The 25,680-nt window shown below is 47.0% G+C and overlaps 1 protein-coding gene across 1 annotated transcript in view; it reads left to right on the top strand.

Annotated features, from left to right (window-relative positions):
• The window catches only part of LOC142570683 (uncharacterized), a 123,503-nt gene extending 99,025 nt beyond the window's left edge, over positions 1 to 24,478 (top strand). The window contains exons 7-8 of the mRNA XM_075679031.1: positions 22,414 to 22,572; positions 24,365 to 24,478. Coding sequence (XP_075535146.1) covers positions 22,414 to 22,572; positions 24,365 to 24,478 — 273 coding nt within the window. The remainder of the gene's footprint in view (positions 1 to 22,413; positions 22,573 to 24,364) is intronic.
• Positions 24,479 to 25,680: the final 1,202 nt, after the last annotated feature.

Below are 25,680 nucleotides of genomic sequence, written 5' to 3'. Positions count from 1 at the left end.
CTTTTATAGTTGACCGGAAATTTGATGTCGATGACGGCAGGTTTGTTTGCTACCGCAACCGAGCATAACATATAGCTCAGTAAGACAATCCCGCAGGCGGCTAGGCTGACTTTTCGCCCATAAGTGCGGCCCACAGGCCCCTACATGCGTAAGAGTTCCGCTAATGTGTCCGCCACTTGCGTGTTTTTGCTGATCGGCATAGGTTGCACAACATAGTATCCATTCTCGGTTGCCCTAGCCTGTTTCCCGCATCTTACGCATGCACGCGGTCTTGAGCGCGCCTAGGTACACGATATATTTTTGCTGAATTTGAACAGCGCTTAACACTTGTGCGTAGAAATAAAAAAACGTAAAAGTTTCTCAGCGCTTACCGAGAGGCCCCGAGTGCCGTATTATCCGCTCGTCGCGTCTGCTTGTCTCTTGTCGTCCAAAAACTCGCGTTCCCGGGTGGTGTTACGTTTCGCCTACGACGCGCGGTATAGCCGGCGCGGATGCAGCGGACGCCGGGCTTCGTTCAAAGCGGCGGACATTTTGGCCCGTTCGGCGCCGCCGCTACGCCTCCCTGCCAAGCGCGTCCAGGCATGTTCCAATGCCACGTGTCTTCGTGTGTGCGTGTGTGTGTGTGTGCATGTTGGTGCCCACGCTTGTCAAAGCGCGGCAGCCGGGGAGAGGAGCTCCGCCAACTGTGAAGCGAGGAGGTCTGAGCGGCGCCGGCCCGGCGGATGCGTCACCTACTCGTCTCAACATGTCTCTCAGCATGTCCGTGCCCCGCGTCACGTGTGCCTTTGACGAGACGTTCCTTCTTGCCCTCAACTGCGAGAGTATAAAAGCAGCTGCCCCCGGACGCCAAGAGAGAGGCTCCGATTTCTTCTGTTGAGTAACGTGTTCTCCCGTCTCTCCACTTCGGTCGACCTGACCGGCCGCTCTTTTGCGATGCTAGAATAAACAAGTTGTTCTGTTAGCAGTCGACTCATGCTTTGCCGGGACCTTCGGATCCTTCCAGGTGTGCCCCAGGCCGCCAGGCCAACGCTACCCTTGGGGCTTGCAACCCATTTGCAACAACTCGTGCCAGCGGTGCGATTGCAATAACGGGTGTCAGCACTGAGATTCAAACAGTGGCTATTCAGAACGTTCAGTTGCACCGCCGTCTCACTACCGCGCTGAGATTCGCACAAAGCAGGTGACCTTGGCGGCTCTCAGTGGTGTCTTCATCCTTTCTACAGCTTTGGACAGTGATTATACTAGAGCTAATGGGAAGGAGGGAAAGGGGGCGGCGGGGGGAGGTAACTCACCTGTTAGTTTTTCTGGGAACGCAGCGAGCCTAAGCACTAGGGATACAGGAGTTGTATGCCTCATTTAACCTACAGTGGTGTCTTCTTCGATCAGTCAGACATGGCTTGAACAATTCGCGCTTGTATGAAATTGACGGCTCTGCTACCGCCGCGGTCGCAATAAAATTCTCGGGAATAAAAACGAAAGTAAGCGCGAAAGATTAACTACAGATATAGACGAAAGGGATGGACGCATATACGATCGTACTGACGTGCAGAAAATCTGTGTGTTTACAGCTAGGTTTTATTGTTGCTTGCTTTCCCAAGTGGTTCAAGGAAAATTGCAAGAGGGTCCTCGTGCGGACGGTCGTGGCAATGATATGTGATTCCCTATGATAATGATAAGCTAAAACAGAAGCAAAGGAGAAGAAGGAAGAAAATTCGGGATTCGAACTCGTGAGCTCAGGATGTTCGCCTAGAAGATGGCTCAGTGGGTTGGTCCGCAAGGCCCCAGGGTTTTTGTAGCGGCATAGCTCCTGTCCAGAGCTTGGTACCGAGCCGACCCTCGAAGAGAGCGAACTTGAGCTTCTCTAAAGGCTATGTCAAGCTTTAAGGGACCCTGAAACGCTTTTGACGATTTTCTACAAACGTACTGATCGTTAGAGTAGGTCCTTCTGATCATTAATTGGCATATCTAAGTGCTCCGCGTAAAGCATGTAATTTATTATAAGGTTTTAAAAATGCACATCGCTGCCGATCGCAGCCCACTGCTCGGCGGAATTTTAAGCCGCCCCTACCCAAATGACCGAAATCACCCATATGACGTCAGTGGGGCGAGCTATCCGATTGGCTGACCAGGACGTGTGATCGATAATTTTACCAACTTTATGGTGAACAAATGATCTTCGTAATAGTTGGAATGTTAGTTAATTTGTTTTTATAAAAAGAAAGTAACATAAAGAGAATGCACAAGAACAATCTTTCAGTGCACTTAAGCACTTCCGGCACACAGCAAGTGTCGTCTGCTATTGTTACAGTATACTCCATTTTGACGAGAGCTCCGCGGTCAGAGTCGGTCTCAGTCTTTTCGCGAGCACTATGATTCGACTTTGTTGCCTTGTGGACTGCAAACGTAGCGACTGGCAATATGTCAAGCTGCGACATCGCGTCCCTCTGTAAGGCAGCGTACGAGCGAACTGGCTGCTGCGCATCGGACTGCCGCTATCCGATCGGCGACAGGATTTGCGCGTTTGTGGCCGTCACTTTACCCCGTAAGATTACTAATACAATAGCGTTTCACGAGTCCGGTATTAGGGTAAGCCAAGGGGACAGGGTCTGACCGCTTGACTGTGCCGTAACTGGATGAGCCATGAGATGAGGAGAAGGGCAAATGTGAATGGTCTGCATGGTGCAACCACCTGGTGGCACAGAGCTCAACCATACACAGTAGCAGCAACGAAGTGTATTCTTCTTTGCGGCTGGAGTGTATTTTTCGCAGGAGTGTAATCATCAACACGTTGTTTTTATAAATGTTCAAAATGTTTAACACTTGGTTAGAGCAATATTAGCGCTTTGTCTGGCTGGTTAAGCGCTGCGCCAACACGTGTCTGGACCGTGTGACCGATCAGGCCGCTCACGTACGTCTACGCTAAGGTTGCTTCATCAGCTTTAGTTTATGTCTCCAATCATTCGCCGAAATGACCAGCTTGCCTGTGGTTACCGGAATACCAGACACGTTTGGCGCTACTACAGAATGCTCGCAACGCACGCTGCTTCGATAGCTCTCGCTCGGGGTCGACGGCCAAGCGGCTAGCGGATAGGTCTCGCGCGGGCGGGGCGAGCTCCAAAACAAGCGGAAGTGGACGATGTGACGTCGCATCGTGACGCAGAACCAGGGAATGCGGAGCTTAACCCCGCTCGCTCGGCGAACGAGTTGAGGAGGAAAAGCATGGCTAGGGAGGAGGGTAACTTCTAATCGCTTGTAGCTCCATTAATACGTAACGCTTCACTTAAATTGGGGTGCGAATGTTCTACTTAAGCTGTACCCTACGCGTCTACAAAATTTGTCCGAACCGTTTCACGGGCCCTTTAACTATATTCGTGGCGAGCCCCGTCCGCTTAGCGTCCAAGCGTGGGAAACTCGTCCGCGTTGTTGTTCGAAGGAATGCTGCTCGCGAGAGCGAGAGACCTTTGTTTAATTATTATTATTTTGTTGCCTTGATATGTTTATTTTTAAGAAGAAACCGCCCAGATGGCTAATACTAATAGTGCTATGACTGATTATTTTATTTAACGGATCGACTGCGAGCGCTGTTTACCTGTCTCGGCGTGTTGAATGAAGTACGGTGAGTAAGTTTAAAAATAAAAACATAATTGGCTCTCCCGCGCGTGGCTCTAAAGCGCACGCGCGGGAGAGGAATAAAAACGGGCGTGGCGATGACGCGCACGCGAAAGACAATTGGCTCTCCCGCGCGTGGCTCTAAAGCGCACGCGCGGGAGAGGAATAAAAACGGGCGTGGCGATGACGCGCACGCGAAAGACAGACTTAATAAATTTAGAGACTTCAGTAGAATCTTAAGTTTGAAAAACAGACATGTTGAACAGCACTCGGAGACAACACAAGTTGCTGAGCCTTATTACTAAAAATATGGAAATTCCCTTAGGTTAAGCAAACCTTAGGAGAGAAATGACTCTAAAGGAAAATTTGAAAAGAAACAATCGCCACGCTCACCAAGAAAACAGCGTCCGCACGGCACGACACCAGACAGCTTACTAACGCATGGATATCTCCGCTCAGCACAGGACCCTTTGTTCAGCCGGCCCGATGCAGTACCCCGTGCGTTGCACTCTCCCCAGGCTGCGTAGGGGCTGCTACTTCGAATCGAGCGAACTTGAGCGTCTCTAAAGGCTATGTCGAGCTTAACTATATGCGTGGCGAGCCCCGTCCGCTTAGCTTCTTAGCGTGAGAAACTTGTCCGCGTTATTGTTCAAAGGAATGCTGCTCGCAAGAGCGAGAGACCTTTGTTTAATCTTTATTATTACTTTGATAAGTTTATTTTTAAGAAGACCGCCCAGAGGGCTGTACTAGTAGTGCTGTGACTGATTATTGTATTTAACGCATCGACTGTGAGCGATGTTCACGTACCTGTCTCTGCATTTCGAAGTACGGTGAGTAAGCTTAAAAAAAGTTAAAGAGTGACATAATACCGCGTAATTACCATTGAATGACGACCGCCTAATTACGATTGAATGACGAAGAAGCAATAACGGCGGTCTGCCGACGAAAGCGGTATGACGGCGACGGAATGACAACAATGAGATGACATTGCTGAAGTGACCACTATGCGAAAGCCACAGCGTGGCGACGACGACGGCATGACAATGGTATGACGAGGACTGTGTTACGAAAATCGCATGACCACTGCATTATGAGAGTCGGATCTTGAAGTTAGAACGAGGACAATGTAAAGACCCCGCCAGTATCACGACGATGGTATACTCTGGGAAAATGATGGTGTGACGACGGTGGTATATTAAGGGTAGGATAGCGAAATTAGAATGACGGCGATTGAACGACCACGACGACATGATGACGGCGGTGTGTCAGTGGATGTGTGATAGCGACTGTGAGACGATGACACAATGACGACGATAGCATAATCAAGCTGGTTACAATGGATGGACGAGGGAGCTTTGATGTCGAGGAAATGACGAAGGTGGCATGACGACGACTTTGTGAAGACGACAGCATGACGAGAGTCGGATGACGAAGTAAGAGTGACCACGACGGCAATATGACAGCAAATCAATGATGACAATTGTATGATGATGAAACAATGACGACGATGGCATGACAATGGTATGAGGACAATCGGATTTCCACAAGTGTATGAGGACAAGAGTGTAAGAACGACTGAATCAGAAATCCGGTATGACGGCGATGGATTGAAGCCGAAGGCATGACGAGCGGCAATTGGCAAGGCTGGAATGGCGGCGATACAACGACCATGACGGCATCACAACCACAGACACACACCTTGTGGCCCAAGATATTAGTAAACTTGGCCCACCGGGTGGGCGTTGAAGGAGTGATTATGACGGCATGGCAAGTAGGATTACAAAGATGCAATCCTGGCGATGGAACGGCCATGGCGGCATGACGAGCAAATACCCAGTAGCCGAAGCTGATAAACAATTAGGCCACTGGGTAGGCGAAAGAGGATGGATGGATGGATGGATGGATGGATGGATGGATGGATGGATGGATGGATGGATGGATGGATGGATGGACGGATGGATGGATGGATGGATGGATAACGGCAAACATCGGAATTTATCCCCGCAATAAAACGTTCAACTTTTAATTATGATTGCCGTTTACATTATTACCTCAAGTTTTCCGCACAAGAGGATTGTAATTTTGTTAAGACAATCGCCAAGCTAAAACCTAAGAAGAAGGGTGTTGCAGCACGCCGTACTGAAGACTGACCAGTTCTTCGCACAAGGACAAACTGAAGCAATGCTTACAGTTTGTTGGGCTGCTAAGCACGAGGCCGCAGGATTGAATCCCGGCCACGGCGGCTGCATTTCGATGAGGGCGATATGCGAAAACACCAGTGTACATAGATTTAGGTGCAGGTTAGAGAACCCCTGGTGGACCAAATTATCCCGGAGTTCCCCACTGCGGCATGCCTCATAATTGAAATCGTGGTCTTGGCACGTAAAACACCATAGCCTAATTTTTAAAGCTTGGTTTATTCTCTCTAGGCAATGATGAAGCCGAAGACATTTAATATGAAAATTCTCGTATTGCACCAAAAGCACTATAACTTTCTTCACAGTTCAGTACGAGTTGTGGTATTCAGTGGGACTTTGCATACTATTATTTTCTTAGTGGTAGCAATGGGACTTGGTAGCTGAATGCTGTACAATTTACTGACAGTTAACTTTGAAACTTGTCTTCTTTGGCTGTGCAGGATGTATGCGCATTGTTTAATGGTCTTGCCTGTTTTCTTTGAGAGTGACGGTCTACTCGTGATTTGCTGTCATTTGCTGCGTGTATTCAATTTCAGCTTATTCAACAAACATGACTAGGTACAGGTAATATTCCGACGAAAGTTCCAAAGTCAACGACTGCAACAGGACCCTCTTTCGGGCCGGCAGTATTCGCGGGCCGCAAATATCTTAAGTCGTGTTCTGTGGTTTTACGTATTGAAATCACTTTCCATGTATTGCCACGGGAATAAGTAACCTTGAATAAATAATTCATTTTTAAGGAATAGTAGTTATAATGTGGGAGCATGAAGGCGTTGGCCAAGCCTTGTTCTTCCGGTCCGATACGCTATTAGGTATCACAGACCTACTGAGCACTCCTTGCACTTGAATCGAGCGTCAGATTTAATGATGTACCCACAGAGATGAAAAGGTGGCTCTTCGGAAGGCAATAATTTCATTTAATCTTGTTTCACTGCGTAGCTGAAAGCTTGTCAAACACTTTCTGTGCTTCCAACATCGTGGTTGAATGCCAGAGCAAGTATTTTATTTGACTGAAAGGAAATATAAACTAAACTAACATGCGTACTCATTTCCTTGGTTAACTGGAGAAAGTAATTTGATGAGTGAAGCTAGAAAAAACGGAACGAAATTTCTTGCTAGAAAAATAATTGATAACGCAAATACCACCTTCGGCTTTCACGTTACCGCGTAATTTTTCGTAAGTTACGTTATTTTAAGTGATCATCAGGAGAAAAGGGGCTGTAAAAAATTTTACTCATGTTTGCCTTCGTGCGTTGAGGTCGCTATACAATGACGAAGACTGCGCTTTTCATAGAGCAGATGCTGTCGACCATGCGCTAGTCGATGAATCGTACATTATATTCCACCTTTACAAGCGCCGTCGTATACAGCATATGTCGGCACTACAAGGGGTAGGCTAAAGGCTAAAATCTTGACGAGGCCTGCCTCCTAGTTACAGGCTGTGCATTTGACCCATCGGCATAAATACGTTGTAATGTTTGAAGAAAACATAAGTTCTCATGATTGTTTCAAATCTGAAACAATTATTGGTGATGATTCCTAATTCTGTGTCACCGCGTATTTACCACAGACACAAAGTTTGTGTTCTGGTATCAATGACTAACCTGTATCCTGGGGCCCTATAACGTAAAACTATTCCAATATGTTTTTATTCCAAGCGCCTGACGTCAAATGTGCGTAGCCACGAACGCAATTATCTGGCGGTAACATGCAGCGTTGTTTGAAAATCCCAATCAAACGCGCTTCTCGTTTATAGGATGTCACTTTCCTTCGCTTTGAAAGCGAATAGCATTGCCTGCATTTACCAGTCTTTCTTATCTCATTGACTGAGAAGAAGCGAGGAGCACGATCGAATGGAGAGAGTTTCGATGGGGCCTAGCCAGCGCAGAGAAAGTAAATAAAGTAAACTCTCAGTTGTACGAACGTCGGTTTATCGAATATTTCAGAATAATGAACTTTTTTTAATATCCCCGACAGTTTTCTTATAGATTCTATGCAAAAATGTTTCACTTAAACGAATTTCGGAATAGTCAATATTAAATTTAACGAACTCGCTCAGAGGACCAAGGCTTGCAGTGCACTGCAGGCGCAACCGATGGCCGCCCTCATCAAACCGCCGCTCCAGCGGCAATGTAACGTCGCTGGCGCTACAGCGCCCCTCGGGCAAAGCGGCGGCGCGGAAACGAACGGCAACGAGGCATGGCCTCCGAGATCACTCGCACAAAACGAGCAAGCATGTAATCATGGAGGCCATGAACAAAGTAACAACGCTGGCGCTTAAAACGCCGCCAGAGCAAAGGGGCGATCTGTCACACCACAAACCATGTGGTGTGTTTTTTTTCGACCGGCTAGTCGTGGCATGGTCGTCGTCTCTTTCTTTCCAGTCTCGTCCGATCCGCGTGTGCACACAATTGACCCACGTGGTGTGTTTTTCACTGATATGTACAAATTCCATTTCACACATTTCTAACACTATGGATGCCACGTCTTTTGCTCCATGAATTGCACTTCAAACTTTTACTCTGTATGCCATGTCTTATGTTGGTCTAGTGAATATTCAGTTTAGTGAAAATTCAGTTAAGTGAACTATTTTCTTCGGTCCCTTGAAGTTCACTCAAGTTAGAGTTCACTGTAGTCGGAGGAGGAGAGTGGGTACCGGAATCTGGGATTGGTACGCTTCCCCTTACCTAGCTTGCGGTGGCTGAACGAAAATCGCGACGGCGTGCAACGGAAGGCTAAAAATGCCAATAAAACGGATCCTCAGCAAAGTAGAGTTGGCAGAGCGATGTCGTATATATGCTGAAAGGCCTCGACAAGGTTATACTGCCACACAAATCCATGCTCCCCGGCAGCTCCGAGTAGCCAGTGCCACAGCGATCGCTGGCAGCCATCTTCTATTCCTTTTGGAACGGGGCCGTCTCCGCTACTAAGAAAACATTCAGTTTTGTTCGGCATATTAATGCGTCTTTAGCGCGTACACATCACTTTGACGTGGTGAGTTTTCGTAGTTTTGTGACGTCGCGTAACTGAAAGGTAAAGTGGGCGTAGCCGAAAAACGTTTGACCCATAGCAATTGGTCAAACGACGCCTTTTTCGCTAATAGCGAAAAAGGCGTGTGCTCAGAAATTATTATTTTTCTTTCATTTTGTCTAATCATGCATAATCAGTTTGTACATATCATATAAAATGGGGCGTTTTGGCGGTTTTCGTTACGTGGCGTGACAGAGAGGCGCAGCGGGTGGTGGATCGAAATTTTCTTCGCCAATCGTGGAGGGCTGATTGCAGAATTGGAATAGAAAAGTTTGGAATAGTTTTACGTTATAGCGCCCCTAAATTGTTCAGTTGCTTTACTAACAAGGATTGTAATAACCTTCCCGTCTGCACCAAAGATGCCACAATGCTCACGTTGGCATCAATTACATATACTTGCTGATGTTATTTTCAATATATATATACTTTTCATCGTCATCCACTGCTTTATATTACCGTTGAACTACCCTGAAAGTAAATAAAGGAAATGAAATCTCCAATTAAAGACTGACATAACAAATCAACAACATAAATAAGCTCATGAATGGCTCATGAATAAGCTCATGAATGGATATACAGTGGCTGCACTGTCGTAAAAAAGCGGGATGATCCATGTGTTGTCCATGAATAAGATCATATAATAAACGTTTACAATAACAAACCAGCAAATACACGACAAGAACAAGTACCTTCGTAGGAATGAAATGAGTACTAACGTTACATATAACATCAGTACTAGTACAGTGCCTTTATCACGATGCTTTATTCAAGAACTTGCAATTATTTTTCAATTTCTTTTTTTTTTGGAGGGGGGAGGGATGGAATGGAGATTATAGTGCGTTGAAAAGTCTGGAGTCCATAGTTGGTTCTTATCCTAGGTGCTCTACGAGAAGCACCTCATGTATCATATTCAACGTCTTGTAGTGAAAGAACACAAAGGCTAAGGTCAGGTTTCTTGTGGGTCAAACAAGCTGAGGATATGTGGCCTCTCGGAGAGTAATCCATTTATATACATTCACAAATCGTAATCATTGCGACTATTGTGAAGTACTCAAGTGAAAGGTATGCTGAGAATTGGCCTTATGGCTCCCTTTGTATAACAAATAAAGAATTTAGGTTTGTGTGCATTGTGATTCCACAGAACAATACGCACTAATGTGCACGTGACTGGATGATGAAGAAATACAATTAGCTTTTTAAGGAAATCGGTAGCCCGAAACTTAGTTTATTGATAAGCGCCCACTAAGCATGATATTTTAGATTGCAATTCATTGGACATGGTCAGTCGAAGTTATTTGTTCAATAAAAACCACACCAAGAAAACGTATCGCGTTCGCAGATTCTATTGTTTCACTTCGAAAGTTGAGGGCGGGTTCGTCGGTTAAAATTTTTGATATGCAATAAATTTGGTGTTATGTACATTTTGCGGAACCTTTCAACCATTTTGATAGGTCCGATAAAAGATAGTTTGCACTCTGCGCAGGGACTGGAAGGTCACTTACATTCACATTCTAAGAAAGTGTCATCCCATGTTTTGCTTTTAAAATCTCTCGCTATGAGACCAAAACAGCTTCCTAAATGATGTCGGAACTCACAAACGTCTACATACTATATATTGTCCCGCTTCGGGAAACGGTTCAGAACAAACAAGACCTGCATCATTGTAACTAGCTAGGTAGGACTAACTAAAGAAATCTCTCCACCAATTTAACAAATATGCATCTGCAACCGCCGCACTTAGTAAATCCAAAACCCCGAAAAAATTCAGCCAACTGCAAACAGGCGAACTTCCGCTCAAACGATGCGTATACCCATGGAGCGTCGAACCATTGCCGCAGGCAAACGGAACTTCGTTGCACGGACTGATACAGACCCGCAAAGTAAATTCACCGGTGTTTGACCTCAACTATCTCCATCACTTTCCGTAAACAGAGCTTGAACAGCCCATGCGTAGCCTTCCGGCGATGACAGGTTGGCACAGCAGTGCTTGAGATTAGAATCCACGCATATCTGTACTACAGAACACTGAACAGTAAGTTCGGAACCCATCTAAAGAATTCGAGGACACCTAAGGTCTTCTTATGAGTTGTGAATTCTAAAGTATTTGCCTCCAATTGAAGGCCATTGAGCGGTCTGTTGAGTCATAAACTCGTTGTGGACAAGCGAGCGAGCTGAGCCGCTTCGACAACGCCTCCTATATAACACAAGGCCTCTGCACTTGAATCAGTGACGTCATGCTACCTTGACCGACTGGTATACAATCTAATGGGGACGCTTCTGAGCAAGCTTTGGTGACTTGGGTTCACCGCTTTCATCACGTCGTGCTACCCAATGAAATTTCGGCCTAAGTAGCATTATGTCATAAAGCAGAGTACACAGGTCTGCTATTTAGGGGGCGCTAGTTTAGCCCAGTGGATAAAGTACTCGGCCTCTGAGTGGGGTGTCGTCGCTCGAAACACACTGCTGCCATTATTCCTTTCGCATTTATTCCGTTTTTTATAGGCAAATTTTTCTAAACAGATTACCGAGGCGAACTTCGAACGCAGTTGAGATCGTGAGTGGAGAAAGAAACGCGCGGATAACACAGGCCTGCTAGAGCGACGTTGACGTGGAAGCACGGCGATGCCCTCTTCCCTCACGCAAGACCTGGCGCGGCAGCAGATGCATCCTTTCTCCCGCTGCGCTCCGTCGAGGCGCACACGGGACGTGGCATCGCAGCCAATGTGAACTTATGTGACGTTTCGCTGCTACAGGGGCCTGCTTTTTCGCTGACAGGGACATTTGATGATTTTGCATCCACAAGTGTAATCATTTCCGTCGCAAAGCAGAATCCGCACTGTGATCCCTCTGAAAACCACCAACCTACGAGCGGGAGAAATACCTTTGAGACGATGCACAGCCAAGGGGCCTCATACCGCAGCCGCTGCTAAATGCAACTGCGTAGCACCGGCTTGCACCATTTTTAGCGGCTTCCCCGCTAGCCGCCGAAGTGAACTGAGCAATATCTGACGACACATCTTGACACTAGTCTCAGTTAGAAAAAGTCGAATAGCCCATGCGCAGCCGTGCGGTGATTTAGGTTCGCGCTGTGGTTCTTGAGATAGACTGCGTCCGTCGCTACAAGCAGGCGAAATGCCGGTGAAACAATGCCGGCCCAAGTGGAGTCGTACTACTGACTGTGCCAAGTGTCGTAGGACCCGGGGCTGACCACATAGTATGGACTGACTAACGGACCACGGCTTAAATTACCACGGCTGACCACGGCTCTGTCATTCCCACTGCTTCTGCCGACCCTGGCGACCAAGCGTCAGCAAAGTGGGCCCATTCTACATTACTTGAGTGGTAATTGCATTAACACCAGTCCTAATCGTGAGGTGGGTCCTGCCGGAATAGCTAATTTCCATAAAAAAGGACTCCCCGTCTGTTTTTTACACCGTTGGGATATCCACTGCAGTTTCTCTTGAGGTGCATTCGGTTAAGGAGTCACAGGCCTGCGCGGCGCACGCAGCACAGGAAGCTGCAGGAGCAGTTTCATAGCAGCGCCATATTCGGCGCCATGCACTACAGGGTCTTCGCGGCGAAGTCTCTTCGCGTCGTTTCCACGAGAACTATCTGAACTGTCCGCCCTGTGTTGACGGCGAGCTGCGGCTTGCCTGCTCTCCGCACACCGCTCTTCTGAGCCTGATGTCTCGTTGTTACAGCCGCGCGTGTAGCTCTACGAATCGCTTCTTCGAGTACGTACCTTGCGAGGAAGCGCCATAACCTGTACCAAAGAGTAAACCTAGGTATTCAGACTACGCGTCCGACATTTCACATCCCTTGACCCATGATATAGTGCGTTGCTGTTGGTGATGATGATAACTGTTTATTGGCATCCCCTTCAAAACGGGATGGTGACAAATATTCACGTCGCCTGCTTAAGTTAAGCAGACGCAGCTACATGCAGCATGCAACTGCTATGTGCAACTGCTACGTGTACGGACATCTAGTGGAAAATAACGGAACTACGATGCAAAGTTTGTACGTATCGACGCTACGCGGCGCGCATGTCAAGTGGCACGTAAAGCCCCTGAAACTTCGTAAAGTAGTGCCACTCTCCTCCTCCGCCTACACTCCTCCTCGTATCTCCTCTCTTTCAGGCTCCCTCCTCGACCATGGCGCCGCCTACGATGCTCGAGCGCAGCAGACGACCTTTCGCAGAGTGAATGCACGCATAGCAAGGCAGTGCTCTTTAGGCGTTCACGTTGGCTTTCCAGCTCCGCGTAACTTCGTGAACAGCATAGAATTTCTAGTCGGATGCTTGTACAAATTCGGTAACGGCAGCTTTTTTTTTCATTTCTTTGATAACTATTTCTTTAAAAAGTATCTGGAGGAGTGTTAACGCTGCGCGTTGACGACTGCGAATGTATCGCGTGCCCTACAATTAGGTACGCAACATTTGTCAAGGGCGTGTTGCAAGATCTTGTTGCGAATGGTTGTAAATAACACGTTTACCATCGAATGACAACCTCTTCGCTTCCAGCAAGCCCTCAGCCTAAAGAATCCGCGCCGCCCTTACCATGTGAATTCGCGGCGCGTATGAGCTATGACGTACAAAGGCTGATGGAGATCACTGCTCTGGAGGTTCGAAAGTGTATTACAAGCTACAGTGCCGCCAACGTGCGTGCTTGCCAATCTAAGCGCGCGCAAAGCCTCAGATGTGGGCGCTGGTGCTATAATGTTTCTCGTGTCTCAACGCTGACAGAAATACCGCGGCCGATCATCGAGTCGGGACTGTGCGTACACAAGAAAATAAAATGAGCTTTTAGCATTCGTGCGCAAAGCGGGAGCGCGATAACAATGCTTGACTCAATCTCAAACAAGACCACTGTGGCCTTCAGTAATTTTTTCAGGTTAGCGACTTATCACGAATAACACTTCATCGTGCGTTGCTTCGTCCGTTTACTAAGTGACGTACTTGTCGCGAACCGAGTTGCACTGAGGTGCATGCGTTCAGGACGGTTGCACTCCGTTCGAAGTAGCATTTGCGAGACATGACTTTATTAGTGAAGTCATGATCGCGCAAAGAATCCCCCCGCCATGACGCGGCCGAAATTGCGGCAAGTGAAATGATGTTTTATCCATAGGTTAAAATGATATAAAACGGCATTCGAGTTGCAAGTTAACAGTTTATTTTCACATAGATGCATTACAGATTTGCCTTTGCAGTCACAAGTCCGTGTGCACCATTTATTGTCTCATTGCGTAAATAAACGCACCAGCCTAAGAGTCCTACAGCAAGCGCGTCTGAATTAGGCATAATGACTGTAGAAACTAATAGTGGCATAGACGAGCAAGCGAATGACTATATGAGCGCGCGAACTAAACGAGCGAGCAAACGACTAAACGAGCGTGCGAACGAGCAAACGACTAAGCACGAACGACGACTAAACCAGCCAGGGAACGGGCGGGCGACCGCACGTTTTCTTTGCGAGTGCTCCACCGCCGCATCTTAAGCTTCGCACACTTTAAAGCTCACGCGAATTAGCACATACGTCTCAATTACCTATGATGCGGTCGCTCGACGACGAACGCACCGTGTAACACGGTTTCGGGAGAGCACGCACGCTTTTCATCGGTGCCTCTGTATCGCAAATCCACCGGGCGACCGCCAACGACGAACACGAACAAATGTGGCAAACAAAGCTAGTCTATCTAAAGAAGGCTAGTAAGTAACCACAAAAGGCAGAGAGTTGCTCTCCTGAGGCGCTTTCATGATCGAGACTGAAATTTTATCAAAAGGACTGCGCTGAATCTTAAAAATTTCGTAATGACGTTATTGCACGCAACCTCGCGTGCCCGCGAACTCAAGCCGGTTGGCGTTCAAAACGATTAAGCGCACCAAATATGACTAACACGACCACGTAGTGCGCATATAATCAAAGCAGACGTTGCGTAAAAACCATGTGAAAGCGTGCGTACAAATGACAACATGCACAGTGAACTGTGCAACATCTACTACGTTATTGCCCGTAGCACAATACGCAAGCCTGGCACATACAATACTCTGAGAGAGCCACAACTTACATCACATAGTCGCGCGGAGGAAGTTGGTCGGAAGTTCTCCCTCCCGATTCGGTGAAGCCATGTCTTTCTTCTTAACGCGTTGCGCTTACCGGACGGTATCGCGAACATATTCTTGCCTTTGCTGAAACTATATTGGCATCCAAACGCGCAGCAGGTCATGGTAACAGAAAATGACGTGAAGCGACGTCGCACTTGCCACAAAACACCCTTCAAGGCGTTCACAAGATCAAAACAACACAGAATAGGAACGGAAGGCATGCCGCCAACAAGCGCCGCTTCTCGAGCAAAGATGGCACTGAAGCGCGACTGTAAACAAACGAAGCCGGCGCAAGGGGCCACGTGATGCCATTAGGCCAATAGCGACGCGGCGTCGGCTTCGGCCAGAGCGCTGGAGGAGGAGGCGGCGTTCTTCAAAGCGTGGCACTACTTTACGAAGTTTAAGGGGCTTTAGTGGCACGATAAGATGGTGGCGAGCACCTCTCGCCAGATAATCGGACTGCTGCGACGTATTACTGGCCGCAAGTTTGGACTCCAAGAAAAAGAGGCATGCAGGCTAATTCAGGCTTACTTCGTCTGCAGGGTAGCATGCATATGCCCTTTCCTTCAACTACGAAAGATCGACATCGCAAATATCGACACTTTACTGCGTTCAGTCTACAGAGTAGGCGCCGGACTTCCCATATGGGCAAACAACGAAAGACTGATGCAATTAGGACTACATAACACCGTCACCAAAATCTTGGAAGCGCAGAGAGCGACGCAGTGGTGGAGGCTGTCATGCACGCAGCAAGGGTACGAGATCCTACAATTCCTTCATCTCCCCGCCCTTCCCCCCCCCCCCACCACAAACACAGGAACCACCAAGAGAGTGAAAATCCCGAGAGACATTAGGAACAAACTGGTCATTCCACCACTCCCGAAGAACATGGGAGAACACAACAAGAAACGCCGACGCGCAAGCGCGGAATCCCTTCAGAGGGCTCTAGCGACAAACCGGCCGCGTATGTGGACGCCTCGCTTGTGGGGAACGGCACATATGCGATAGCGGCTGTAGACGGAACGGGGCGGATCCTTCGAACCGAGGAAATCGCAGCGAGGTCTATCCTAGAAGCGGAAGAGGCCGCCATTGCTAGTGCAACCGCAGTCGCAGGGACGCTCTTCATACTATCGGACTCAATTTCTGCAATTAAAAGCTTCAGATTGCGCCACGTAAGCCAATCTGCGGCGGAAAAACTACAGAGGCCGGAGATAAGCACCAGGCTTCTCTGGATCCCTAGGCACGAGAGAAACACCGGCAACGAAGCTGCCCAGCTCACAGCCCGCCCAACTACTGATCGGGCCGAGGGACAGCCTCCTGAGGAAAACTGAAACGCTGCCACTAAGTTACGGAGATCGCCTGCGTCGGCAAACAGAGGAACGACAAATTGACCCACCTCCATGCGGCGGGCTAAACAGACAACAGGACGTGGCCCTGCGCTGAGCTCTAACGCGCAGTGTGCTCAGCCCCAGGCGACTAGCATTCATCCTGAAGGACGACAGCGTCTGGGGATGTACGTTTTACGGCTTAGAACAGGCTGGACAGCATCAGATTCTATGGAGATGCGGCCGCCACCCTCCCCTAAAAGAGCTCCTTTGGCTAGCCCCCTTACCTGAGGAATGGGAGAAAACGTTGAGAAGTGTCGACCAATGATCGCAATCCAGGCTGGCGGAATGGACGGCGACAGGTGCGGCCCCCTGGGCCCCGACCTAGCCTCCCCCCATGACTTGGCTCCCCCTTCCCCTTCCCCTACTATTTAATAAAGTTGTTTCCTCCATGGTAATCATGATGGTGATGCTTCAATCGCATTCCCTCTGAAACTGGACGGTGAAAAACTCACCAAGCCTGCTTTAGTTAGTCAGCTATACAAAACGTGTTTTTCATTACATTAATATTTATACATAAGCACAATCTTCTTTTTCTCCCTGAAGACTTATCTAGCTACCCTGTACCGTTACCTATGCAACTGCTATATGACGTGCCACCTGATGTAAAAATATGCAATTGCAATGCAATGGGCGCACGTACAGACGCTAGGCGCCGCGCGTGTCATATCGGAAGGCAAGTGGCATGATACGATACTAATAACGTTGATTATTTATTGGCATCCGCTTTCAAATTCGGAGGTGACATAGTAACCTAGCCAGATTTATTTTATCAGGTAAACAATGTATATTTTTCTAACACTCTTGTATACGCCTCCTTAAGCTTCTTTTTCTTCTTCAAACCTTCTTTTATCGCCTTGTACCGCTACCTGTGCAACTGCTACGTGGCGTCGTACCTGGTGTAATAATATGCAACTGCAATGCAAAACGTGCACGTATCGATGCTATCGACGCGGCGCGCATGTCACATCGCGTGCCTCCTCGCGCGCCAGGACGCGTTTAAGGGGCATTTTCCAGCGGCATGCTGGAACTGCCGCGTTAAAATGTGTTCTGCTGGAAACAGCTCATTGGATCTAGGCAGAAGATATGTTGCAACGTCTACCGTTATCAGTAATTACAAGATCACCTTTCCTCGTTCGCCACCGGAAACATCGTCCTCAACTCCCTGTTTCTACACGCGGACCTCGCTGGGTGTCCGTACCGCGACTCGGATTTTCGTGATGCCCTGCTCTCAGTGCTGGATACCAAGGGCATTCTGGGGGCAGGCCAGTATCAAATGAGCCATTTGGGGCTCGTCACCTGTGCAAGCAGCCTCTCCAAGCAGAAGTTCATTGATAACGGTGAGCTCCTAGTCAAAGGACTGAAGTGCCTTGTCATCGATCCAGGAAGCCGGAACTTAAAAATTAAGCTTTTTGGCTTGCTCCTCACCCAGAACAGAAACCAATTGTTGAGGCATCGAAACCGTATGGCACGGTACAGTCCATAACCAGAGAAATGTGGCGATGTGAAGGCAATCGTGATGTAGAGTTCACGCTCAAAGAATGCATCTCTACCAGTTCTCTTCCTGATCCTCCGAAGATTTTCGGGCATCAATGCCTACGATTTCCGGACGACCTCCCTTGTGTCTTCAATGCAACAGGGCAGGCCACATAAGACGAGAGCGACCGCGATGCGCGAAGTATCATTGTTACGATTTGTGGTAGCCGACCAGTGGACGATGACATCGTTAATCACCTCACGAATGTGAGGCGAAGCGCCTGCTGAAGACCACCGGGCTGAGGAGGTGCAAGTATAGCCAGCTGAGGACACAAATACACCAAAAACGATTGATGAACATACAGTGACCAACTGTGAAAAGGATCCTTGTGCAACGCAGGCCGAATCACCACCTTTTCAGGGCTAACTTGATTGTGCCCAGGACACTGAAATGACTGAGGCGTCCAAGAAGCGTCCCGCACCGGTCGATGATTAGAAATGTTCTGGAAACTTGCACAGAATCGTGGCGGCGAAGGCGAGGAAAACCCTTCATGAAGCCCCTGTGAGTGTGGATGCCGCTGCAGTTCATGTAGTTCCTGCAGCTGCGACTCCTCAAAGGGGCATGACAAGAAAAACAAAGGTAGCAGCGCCGCGTGTAGGCGCTGCGCTTTAGTAGTGAAAAAATGGCGGCCGCCCTTCACTTAACGTTTGGAACACTGAACGTCTGTGGCTTAGTTAGTAAGCGGCGGCAGGGTCAATTGTTACACGTGTTGCGCAGCCGAGCGTTAGATATTATTGCAATTCAGGAAACAAAAATTGAACCCGATGACGACACAGCGGCCGCTGCAGCTCTTTTTCTTTCGTAATATGAAGTATGTATCAGTCACGCGATTGGTGTTTCTGCAGGATGTATGCTATTTATGAGGAAAACGCAGCAACGCGAAGTGTTGGAACTGTGCTTTGATAGGGAAGGGTGCCTAGTATTGCGTGGTGTCATTATAGAGAGTCAAGTTTGGAGTTTCTTTGCTTGTACACGGCAGGCAGAGCACGTTAAAAGGACGACTTTCTATCGTTGACCCAGCACTTACGCACTGAACGTGTATTTATGGTCTTAGGTGACTTTGTGTGTGTAGTGGTCGTCTACAAGGCAGCGCCACGATACCAGTGTTGACGTTTTGAATGCCATGGTATGTGACTACCAGCGTGTTGATGTAGGAAAACATGAAAAAGTCCCATTTCCCTACACACACTTTCAAGGTACATCTCATGCAAGGTTCGATCGGATTATGTATCATTGTCTATCCTGCCCAGACTGTAAGGCTACAATGTGCACCTTATGTTCTTCACTGATCATTTTTTGGTGTCTGTTTGTTTTGGCAACCAGCAATTTCAACTTTCGCGGATGAGGTTGGATTTACGAAAAGTTAATGATATGTTACTGTCGCATAAGCCTTTTCTAAAGCGCGTCCCAGAAATTCTTATTGAAGTATCAAGTCGTAGTTCTTGATTTTTCCTTCGGCAGTGGGAGATGTTCAAGCAAGAAGTTAAAATGGTTGCCATTGAAGCTTCCATATTGTCTTTTTGGGAAAAAGAAACATATAAAAAGTTGTGCAAGTTGCTAGACCAGCTACACGAACTTGAATGCTTGTATCATGGCACGTACATTGATGACACAGATTTAATGCACAAATTCAAACAATGGGCACTGAGAAATACAGAGGTGCACTAGTCCAAGCGCGTACTCGTCTGTATTTGGAGCAACACCCCTGTAGTCGGTCGCTTGCTGATGAGCGTCGGCATGCTCTGTAGAAGGAAGTGCTCGAAATAGAGGATGCCGGAGCTATTGTTAATGACCCCGCTAGAATAATGAAAACGTGCAGGGATCATTACTAAAATATTTTGAATGTCCTAAAGGCATTAATAGCGAAGCACTAACGGAAAAAATTGTTTCGTTGCCGACACAGCGCAGTCGAGAAGAAAGTGATGACGGTGATAGAGATATATGAATCACAGAAGTTGAAGCAACAATTGTTTCGCTACCTAAAGGAAAAGCTCGTGGGCCTGTTGACTTCAATGCGGAATATCATCAGTGCTTTTGCTTTATATTAGCTCCCTTTCTGCTTAAAGTGTATTGGATACTTACCCGCCACGCTCTATCAAGGGCTGTGTACACAGTACTTATCCCAAAAAGCAGTGATTGAACTAAATTGTACAAAGTCGACGGATATCGCCTCATATCACTTTGGAACGTGGTTTATAAAATATTTGCCAAGATATTAGTTAGTCGCTTTCAAGACGTAATTTAATCAGTGGCGGGAGAGCATCAAACATGTGGCATTAGGGCAAGATGAATCCAGACAAATATCCACGTTGCGTGGTGTGTGCTCGAGTGTGTAGTAGAAAGTGCAGGTCAGGTCGCCATAATTCAGGTTGATTTTGCAAAAGCATTCGACAACGTTAATCACTACTTCTTGTTTCATGTGTTAGAGCACATAAACGTCGGGTCTCTTCTTTTTAAAGCCGATACTATATGTTATGCTAATGGCACAGCAAGGCTAATAGTTAATGATTACCCGCCGTGGTCGCGCAGTGGCTATGGTGTTGGGCTGCTGAGCACGAGGGCGCGGGATCGAATCCCGGCCACGGCGGCCGCATTTCGATGGGGGCGAAATGCGAAAACACCCGTGCGCTTAGATTTAGGTGCACGTTAAAGAACCCCAGGTGGTCAAAATTTCCGGAGTCCTCCACTACGGCGTGCCTCATAATCATAAAGTGGTTTTGGCACGCAAAACCCCAAATATTATTAATAGTTAATGATTGCCTATCCAAATTTATCGACCTGGAGGCATCGGTAAGGCAAGGTTGTCCCTTCTGTTATTCGCCTTGTACTTAGAACAGCTTTGGGCATGAAGTCTGAAGGATCATCCTTTTCGGGAGTTCAAAGTGTTATCCAATGAGATCCGCGTACTTGCCTATGCAGATGACATAGCCTTATTTGTGCTGACAAAAAAAAATGTGTAGAATACCCTTGCGATAACGCAACAGTTTTGCTCAGCTTCTGGTGCAGCAGTAACCTTTAAGAAGAGTTCAAGGTTTCGGTTTGGTCTATGGTATGCGATGCCAACCCACTTCGCAGGTATGCAGGGAGGCAAGACGATATTGAGAGAGGTGCACCCCTCTCTCAATATCGGAATAATAAACCAGACCGGTCAGAGGAAGTTGGAGAAGTGCAACGTAAGGTAAACAACTGGCAGGGACGGAAGTTGTCCCTATTTAGCAGAGCTAAAGCTAGCAGTGTGTTTATAGCAGCTCGACTTATGTATGTCCTGCAGGTATTACACTGCTCGCGGCTTAGTAGCAAGCTTTCCATCGTGCATTTGTTATCTACGTATGGAGCTCACTTGTTGAAGCCATGTGACGTGATCACCTTTTTTTTTTCTCTTGAGAGTGAAGGTCTTGTCCTAGTTCACCTTTTTCTTGGACAGCTTGCCTCCTGCTTATTCTTCTTTCGTGATGTAAAAAGTATATATCTAAGAGAGATGTCACAACGTCGATTAAATAATTACCTTCAAGAAATAACTGTGTCGTCATCTCTCAGAGATGCACCCCGGGCTCTGTGGGGCTTCTTGAAGGAGGTTGTCGATGGATGTCGCTTTCTTAGTGCTCGCTTAAGTATGGAATATATTTCCACTGCTTCCCGCAAAGAAATTTCCGCTACACACAAGACACATTGTTTCATGTTCCCCATTATCGTGCGCCTTATTTGCTATGCCATTAGCTAGACGTACTTAAACCTATCCGTTCAATGAGCAGACCTCCAGGGATGTGCACTTTTTTCTTGAAGTTACATTACGCAACCCTTTCTGTCAGATCCTGGTTAGAAAAAAGGGGCTGTTTCGTGCCGTGGTCTACAAACTGTCGCTTGTGTCTACATGCTGAAATAGTTTATCACTGCTTTGTAGATTGTAGGAATGCCGTGTTCTTCTGGGACATTCTCCAAAGGACACTTGAAAATAGTTTCGAGGTCACACCATACACAATTCGTTTCCTACCTTGTAGTGATCGCTGTGACCCACCATATGACATGTTTATGGTGCTTCGCCTACATAGCCTCTAGCGCCGTAGAATGTGTTTCAGGCACGCTGAATTACTGCGAAGCACTCGGACGTTTTTTCGGGAATCTGTTGCCTACGTTCGTAGTGTGTATGCTGCACAGGAAACATGGCCAGACTGGATGCCTTTATTGGACGCTTGCACGTGTTTGCCTGACTTTTGAACGTGTTTTCAGTCGCCTTACATTTCAGGAGTGCGTTGTTCTCTTATTTTGTTGAATTGTCTAGCCCATGTAATAAAAGAAGCGCTGTCGTGGCTCAATGGTAGAGTAGCTGACTTCCACACAGCGGCTCCAGGCTTGATCGCGTCGGGAACATTTTCTTTTCTCATTCCCCGCGAGAACTGCTACGGACACCGGTGGTGGAGGCGGCGGCGGGAGCGGTGGCGGCGGACACCATCGCCAACCAAAACGGCTGTTGGAATGAGTCCATAATACATACCTTATTCTGTAAAATGAAAACAGTCCGGTATCACAAGTCGTTATCATCGTCACGCGCAGATCGAGGCATTGTCAGCGATCGTGAAAGCCGTAGGAAACAAAACGGAGGTCTACCTGGACAGCGGTGTGCGGACCGGAACTGACGTCCTCAAGGCACTTGCCCTCGGTGCCAGAGCTGTGTTCGTCGGCAGGCCTGCGCTCTGGGGACTTGCCTACAACGTAAGAGCGTACTTACTGAAAACTGTTACACACTTGAGGGTGCTGGTTTTTGCTGTAGCTAACACCCTCACCCTTGAGGCGATAAAAATATTATTGTACACGGTAGCGAACTAGAATTACACCTACTCCAAGAGAAGCTGTGGTTCAAAACTGTAATTACATCCACCTGCGCCTGCAGTCACAAAAATCTCTTATGCTAGAATTGTTCTTGAGAGAAAATTTCAGGCAATCCTGATTCTGGACATATTGTTAGCGAAGACGGACGGCCATTGGTAAGCACTACTTACGAACAAAAAGCTTTGTGATTTGAGCCCCTGGTGCGTACCGAATAGCTGAGACGACCGTTTGATAGCGCTAGAAGTGGTGCAGTTTATTTCATCCATGTTGAGGTTAGTCTCTCGCAACTATGATAATGCTTACTTGCCAAAAAGGGAAAGCCTTATTTGTCCAAAACATTAATTCTATCTAATTCTTTAACCACTTCAGGCACTGTGTGCGCTAATGCGCAAAGCAGGTATTCCTTGAAAAGCACAACCACCGAAGAAAGTAATGGTATTTGAAATCGCAAACATCTTGCAACACTTCTGATCTTACCTGTGCTGCAAAATTTGAATATGTGTGTTTCAGCAAAACGAGTTTAAATGTAGACACCTGTGTGTTGACTCTCGATATCAATATGTCATTGTGTCGCAGCTTCACCTCTTTCATTGTTTTTCAGCATTTTGCACGCAGTTGATGTTTCAACTGGCTGGATGGGTGCTTCCTATGTACACTAGACATGACATTGTTGTTTTTCTCATATCTTTTTTCTCATATCATATCATATCAGTTATCGCTTAGAGACCACATTTCATAAATTTGACAAAACTCACTCAAGAATTCAAAACTCTTAAGCCATTTAGCAGCAGTACGCGTTCTTCATTCTTAAAATGCAAAAAAAAATATATTGAAGCAATACTTTCTATGGGCAGGATTAATTGGCGTGTGAAAGGGTTCAATGTAAAGGGAAGCATCAGGCGACTGAACGCGGCTAAGGCGAGGAAATAGCAAGAAGTAGGGTCTTGAAATGTTTGTTGGGCAAATTACGAGGATAGAAGACGAGTGTTGGATGCCGCTTATTCATGCTTGTCTTGCAATACGATTACCGAACTAACAAGCGAGGTGAAAGGGAACCGGCAGTCTCCATGTCGCCTACTCCCAAAACGCAGTTGGCATTTCTGGGCGACGTGATCTTTCTGAAAAGAACAATTCTAAAGCTCTTTTAGGGATAAATTACGTTCCTCAAAAGCGGAAGCCGTTGCTTTATGCAAAACACCTGTTCCTGATTCTCCGACAGCTTTTCTTTAAATGCAAGATTCACACTTTTACCGAGCCCTTACATAAACAATGAGAAGACGATACATACGTATGTTCTCTGATCATGTAGACAGGCCTCCTTGTCGAAAGAATTGCTCCAGCGACATCCCTTGTTCGGCCAGTATTGATCACTAGACGATGAAAAACATGAAACTGAGTCTATTTATACTAGCCACTGCTCCCTAAAATAAACACGCTTTGCCCTGTTCGAAATTGCAAAACACCAAATCGATAACCACAAATCACAAATCATGCCGCAGGAGATGACCGTATGGTCCGGCGCTAAATCCAAGTATATGCTTTTGGTGAAAATCCTCGAAGGTTATCTACAGTATAAGTCGTGCATGGTTCCGCGCAGACAGGAACTGCAGCATTTTGTTCAATATCTATTTACCGAAACCACCAACCCTACGTTGACCGCAACCTCTTATTTTAGGGAACCGTTGGTGTCAAGAAAATGCTGGACATCTTCAGGACGGAACTTGACAGGGCTCTCGCACTAATGGGTGAGCATAACAGAACATACTTCCGCAACCTGCACGCAACATGAGCTTGTGCTAATAAGAGCAGGTAAAAAATTATCTGCAGCGTCGCGTGCTGTGTTTGGCATTTGACAGTCTCAACGTAGCCTGACCCAGCAGCAATCGGGAGTCAACGAAATATAAAAGTAGGACATATGTGCAAAAGTTTGCTACTGTCCGACAGAAACAAAGCCAAATACAAATGCACTTGCAACGTACCATTAAAAAGGATTGAGCGCTCAGTGTTGTGCTGCGCCTGAAAAGTAACGAATCAGAGATTACAGCTTCGTTACCTCCAAAATAGTGACTTCAAATTAAACAGTAGTTATTGGCCCTGCGCACAAATACAGAAAACCTGAAGTCCAGTTTCGGTTCTTTGAATGTGAAGTGTTTTCCAGGCTGTTTGTCATGCGCGCTATGCAGTTTCTGGCTATTATTGTTCCTATGCGTGTAAAGTCCTGCGACGATACTTGGTGGTATAGTGGGTGGCAGGTGATACAGTGACTCTTGGCGCAGGAATCTAGTTCCGTGCCAAAGGAACCAAAGCAGCGCCTTAAATAGGCTCCGCCTGACTACGTCAGTGCCCACTGAGGGCGAGTTAGTTATGATTTCGAAACTGAAACGGCCCGATATAACCTCATTCCCCCTCTTTTTGAAGTTATTCTGAGAAGAAACCGTGTCAATATACTATAGCAATTTCCAAAAGGCGTATGACACGAAAGGCAAGGAAGCATCATTATCCATTTGTGAATTACATACATTGCTCTGGCTCTCCGCTTTCTCCTCCCTGACGAACAAAAAGCAGGAAAATAAAGCACTCGTTTATTTTTCAATGAAAATATAAGTTACAACATTTAAACACGCAACAAAAGATGGACATGTAACTCAATGAACTGCACAGCAGCCAAATATCTAGACAGTTGTCCAGGTTTGTTATATAAATATAAGTAATGACATGAAATACGAACACATTAAACATCATGGAACAAAATCATTTAGGTGGCGCGGTTTCTGGCGCCGCCTTTTTCACCGCCGAGGCAATTCGGCACATGAACACTGACGCGCTCCTCAGGCACAGCTGGGAACGAAGACTTATGAATGACTCCATGTGATGACGAAGGCTCGCAGACATGAGCGTTAGGTTTAAGAAAGAAAGCATGAAGACTGGGCACATCAACCATTCGTTGTGAAGGTGCCTGCATTGAACGACTAGGTTCAGTTACACGCCTAT

This window comes from Dermacentor variabilis, chromosome 2, assembly GCF_050947875.1.
Source record: "Dermacentor variabilis isolate Ectoservices chromosome 2, ASM5094787v1, whole genome shotgun sequence".
Classification (NCBI taxonomy): Eukaryota; Metazoa; Arthropoda; class Arachnida; order Ixodida; family Ixodidae; genus Dermacentor; species Dermacentor variabilis.
The sequence above is the reverse complement of the archived record's forward strand: the minus strand, read 5'-3'. Positions and strand labels throughout refer to the sequence as shown.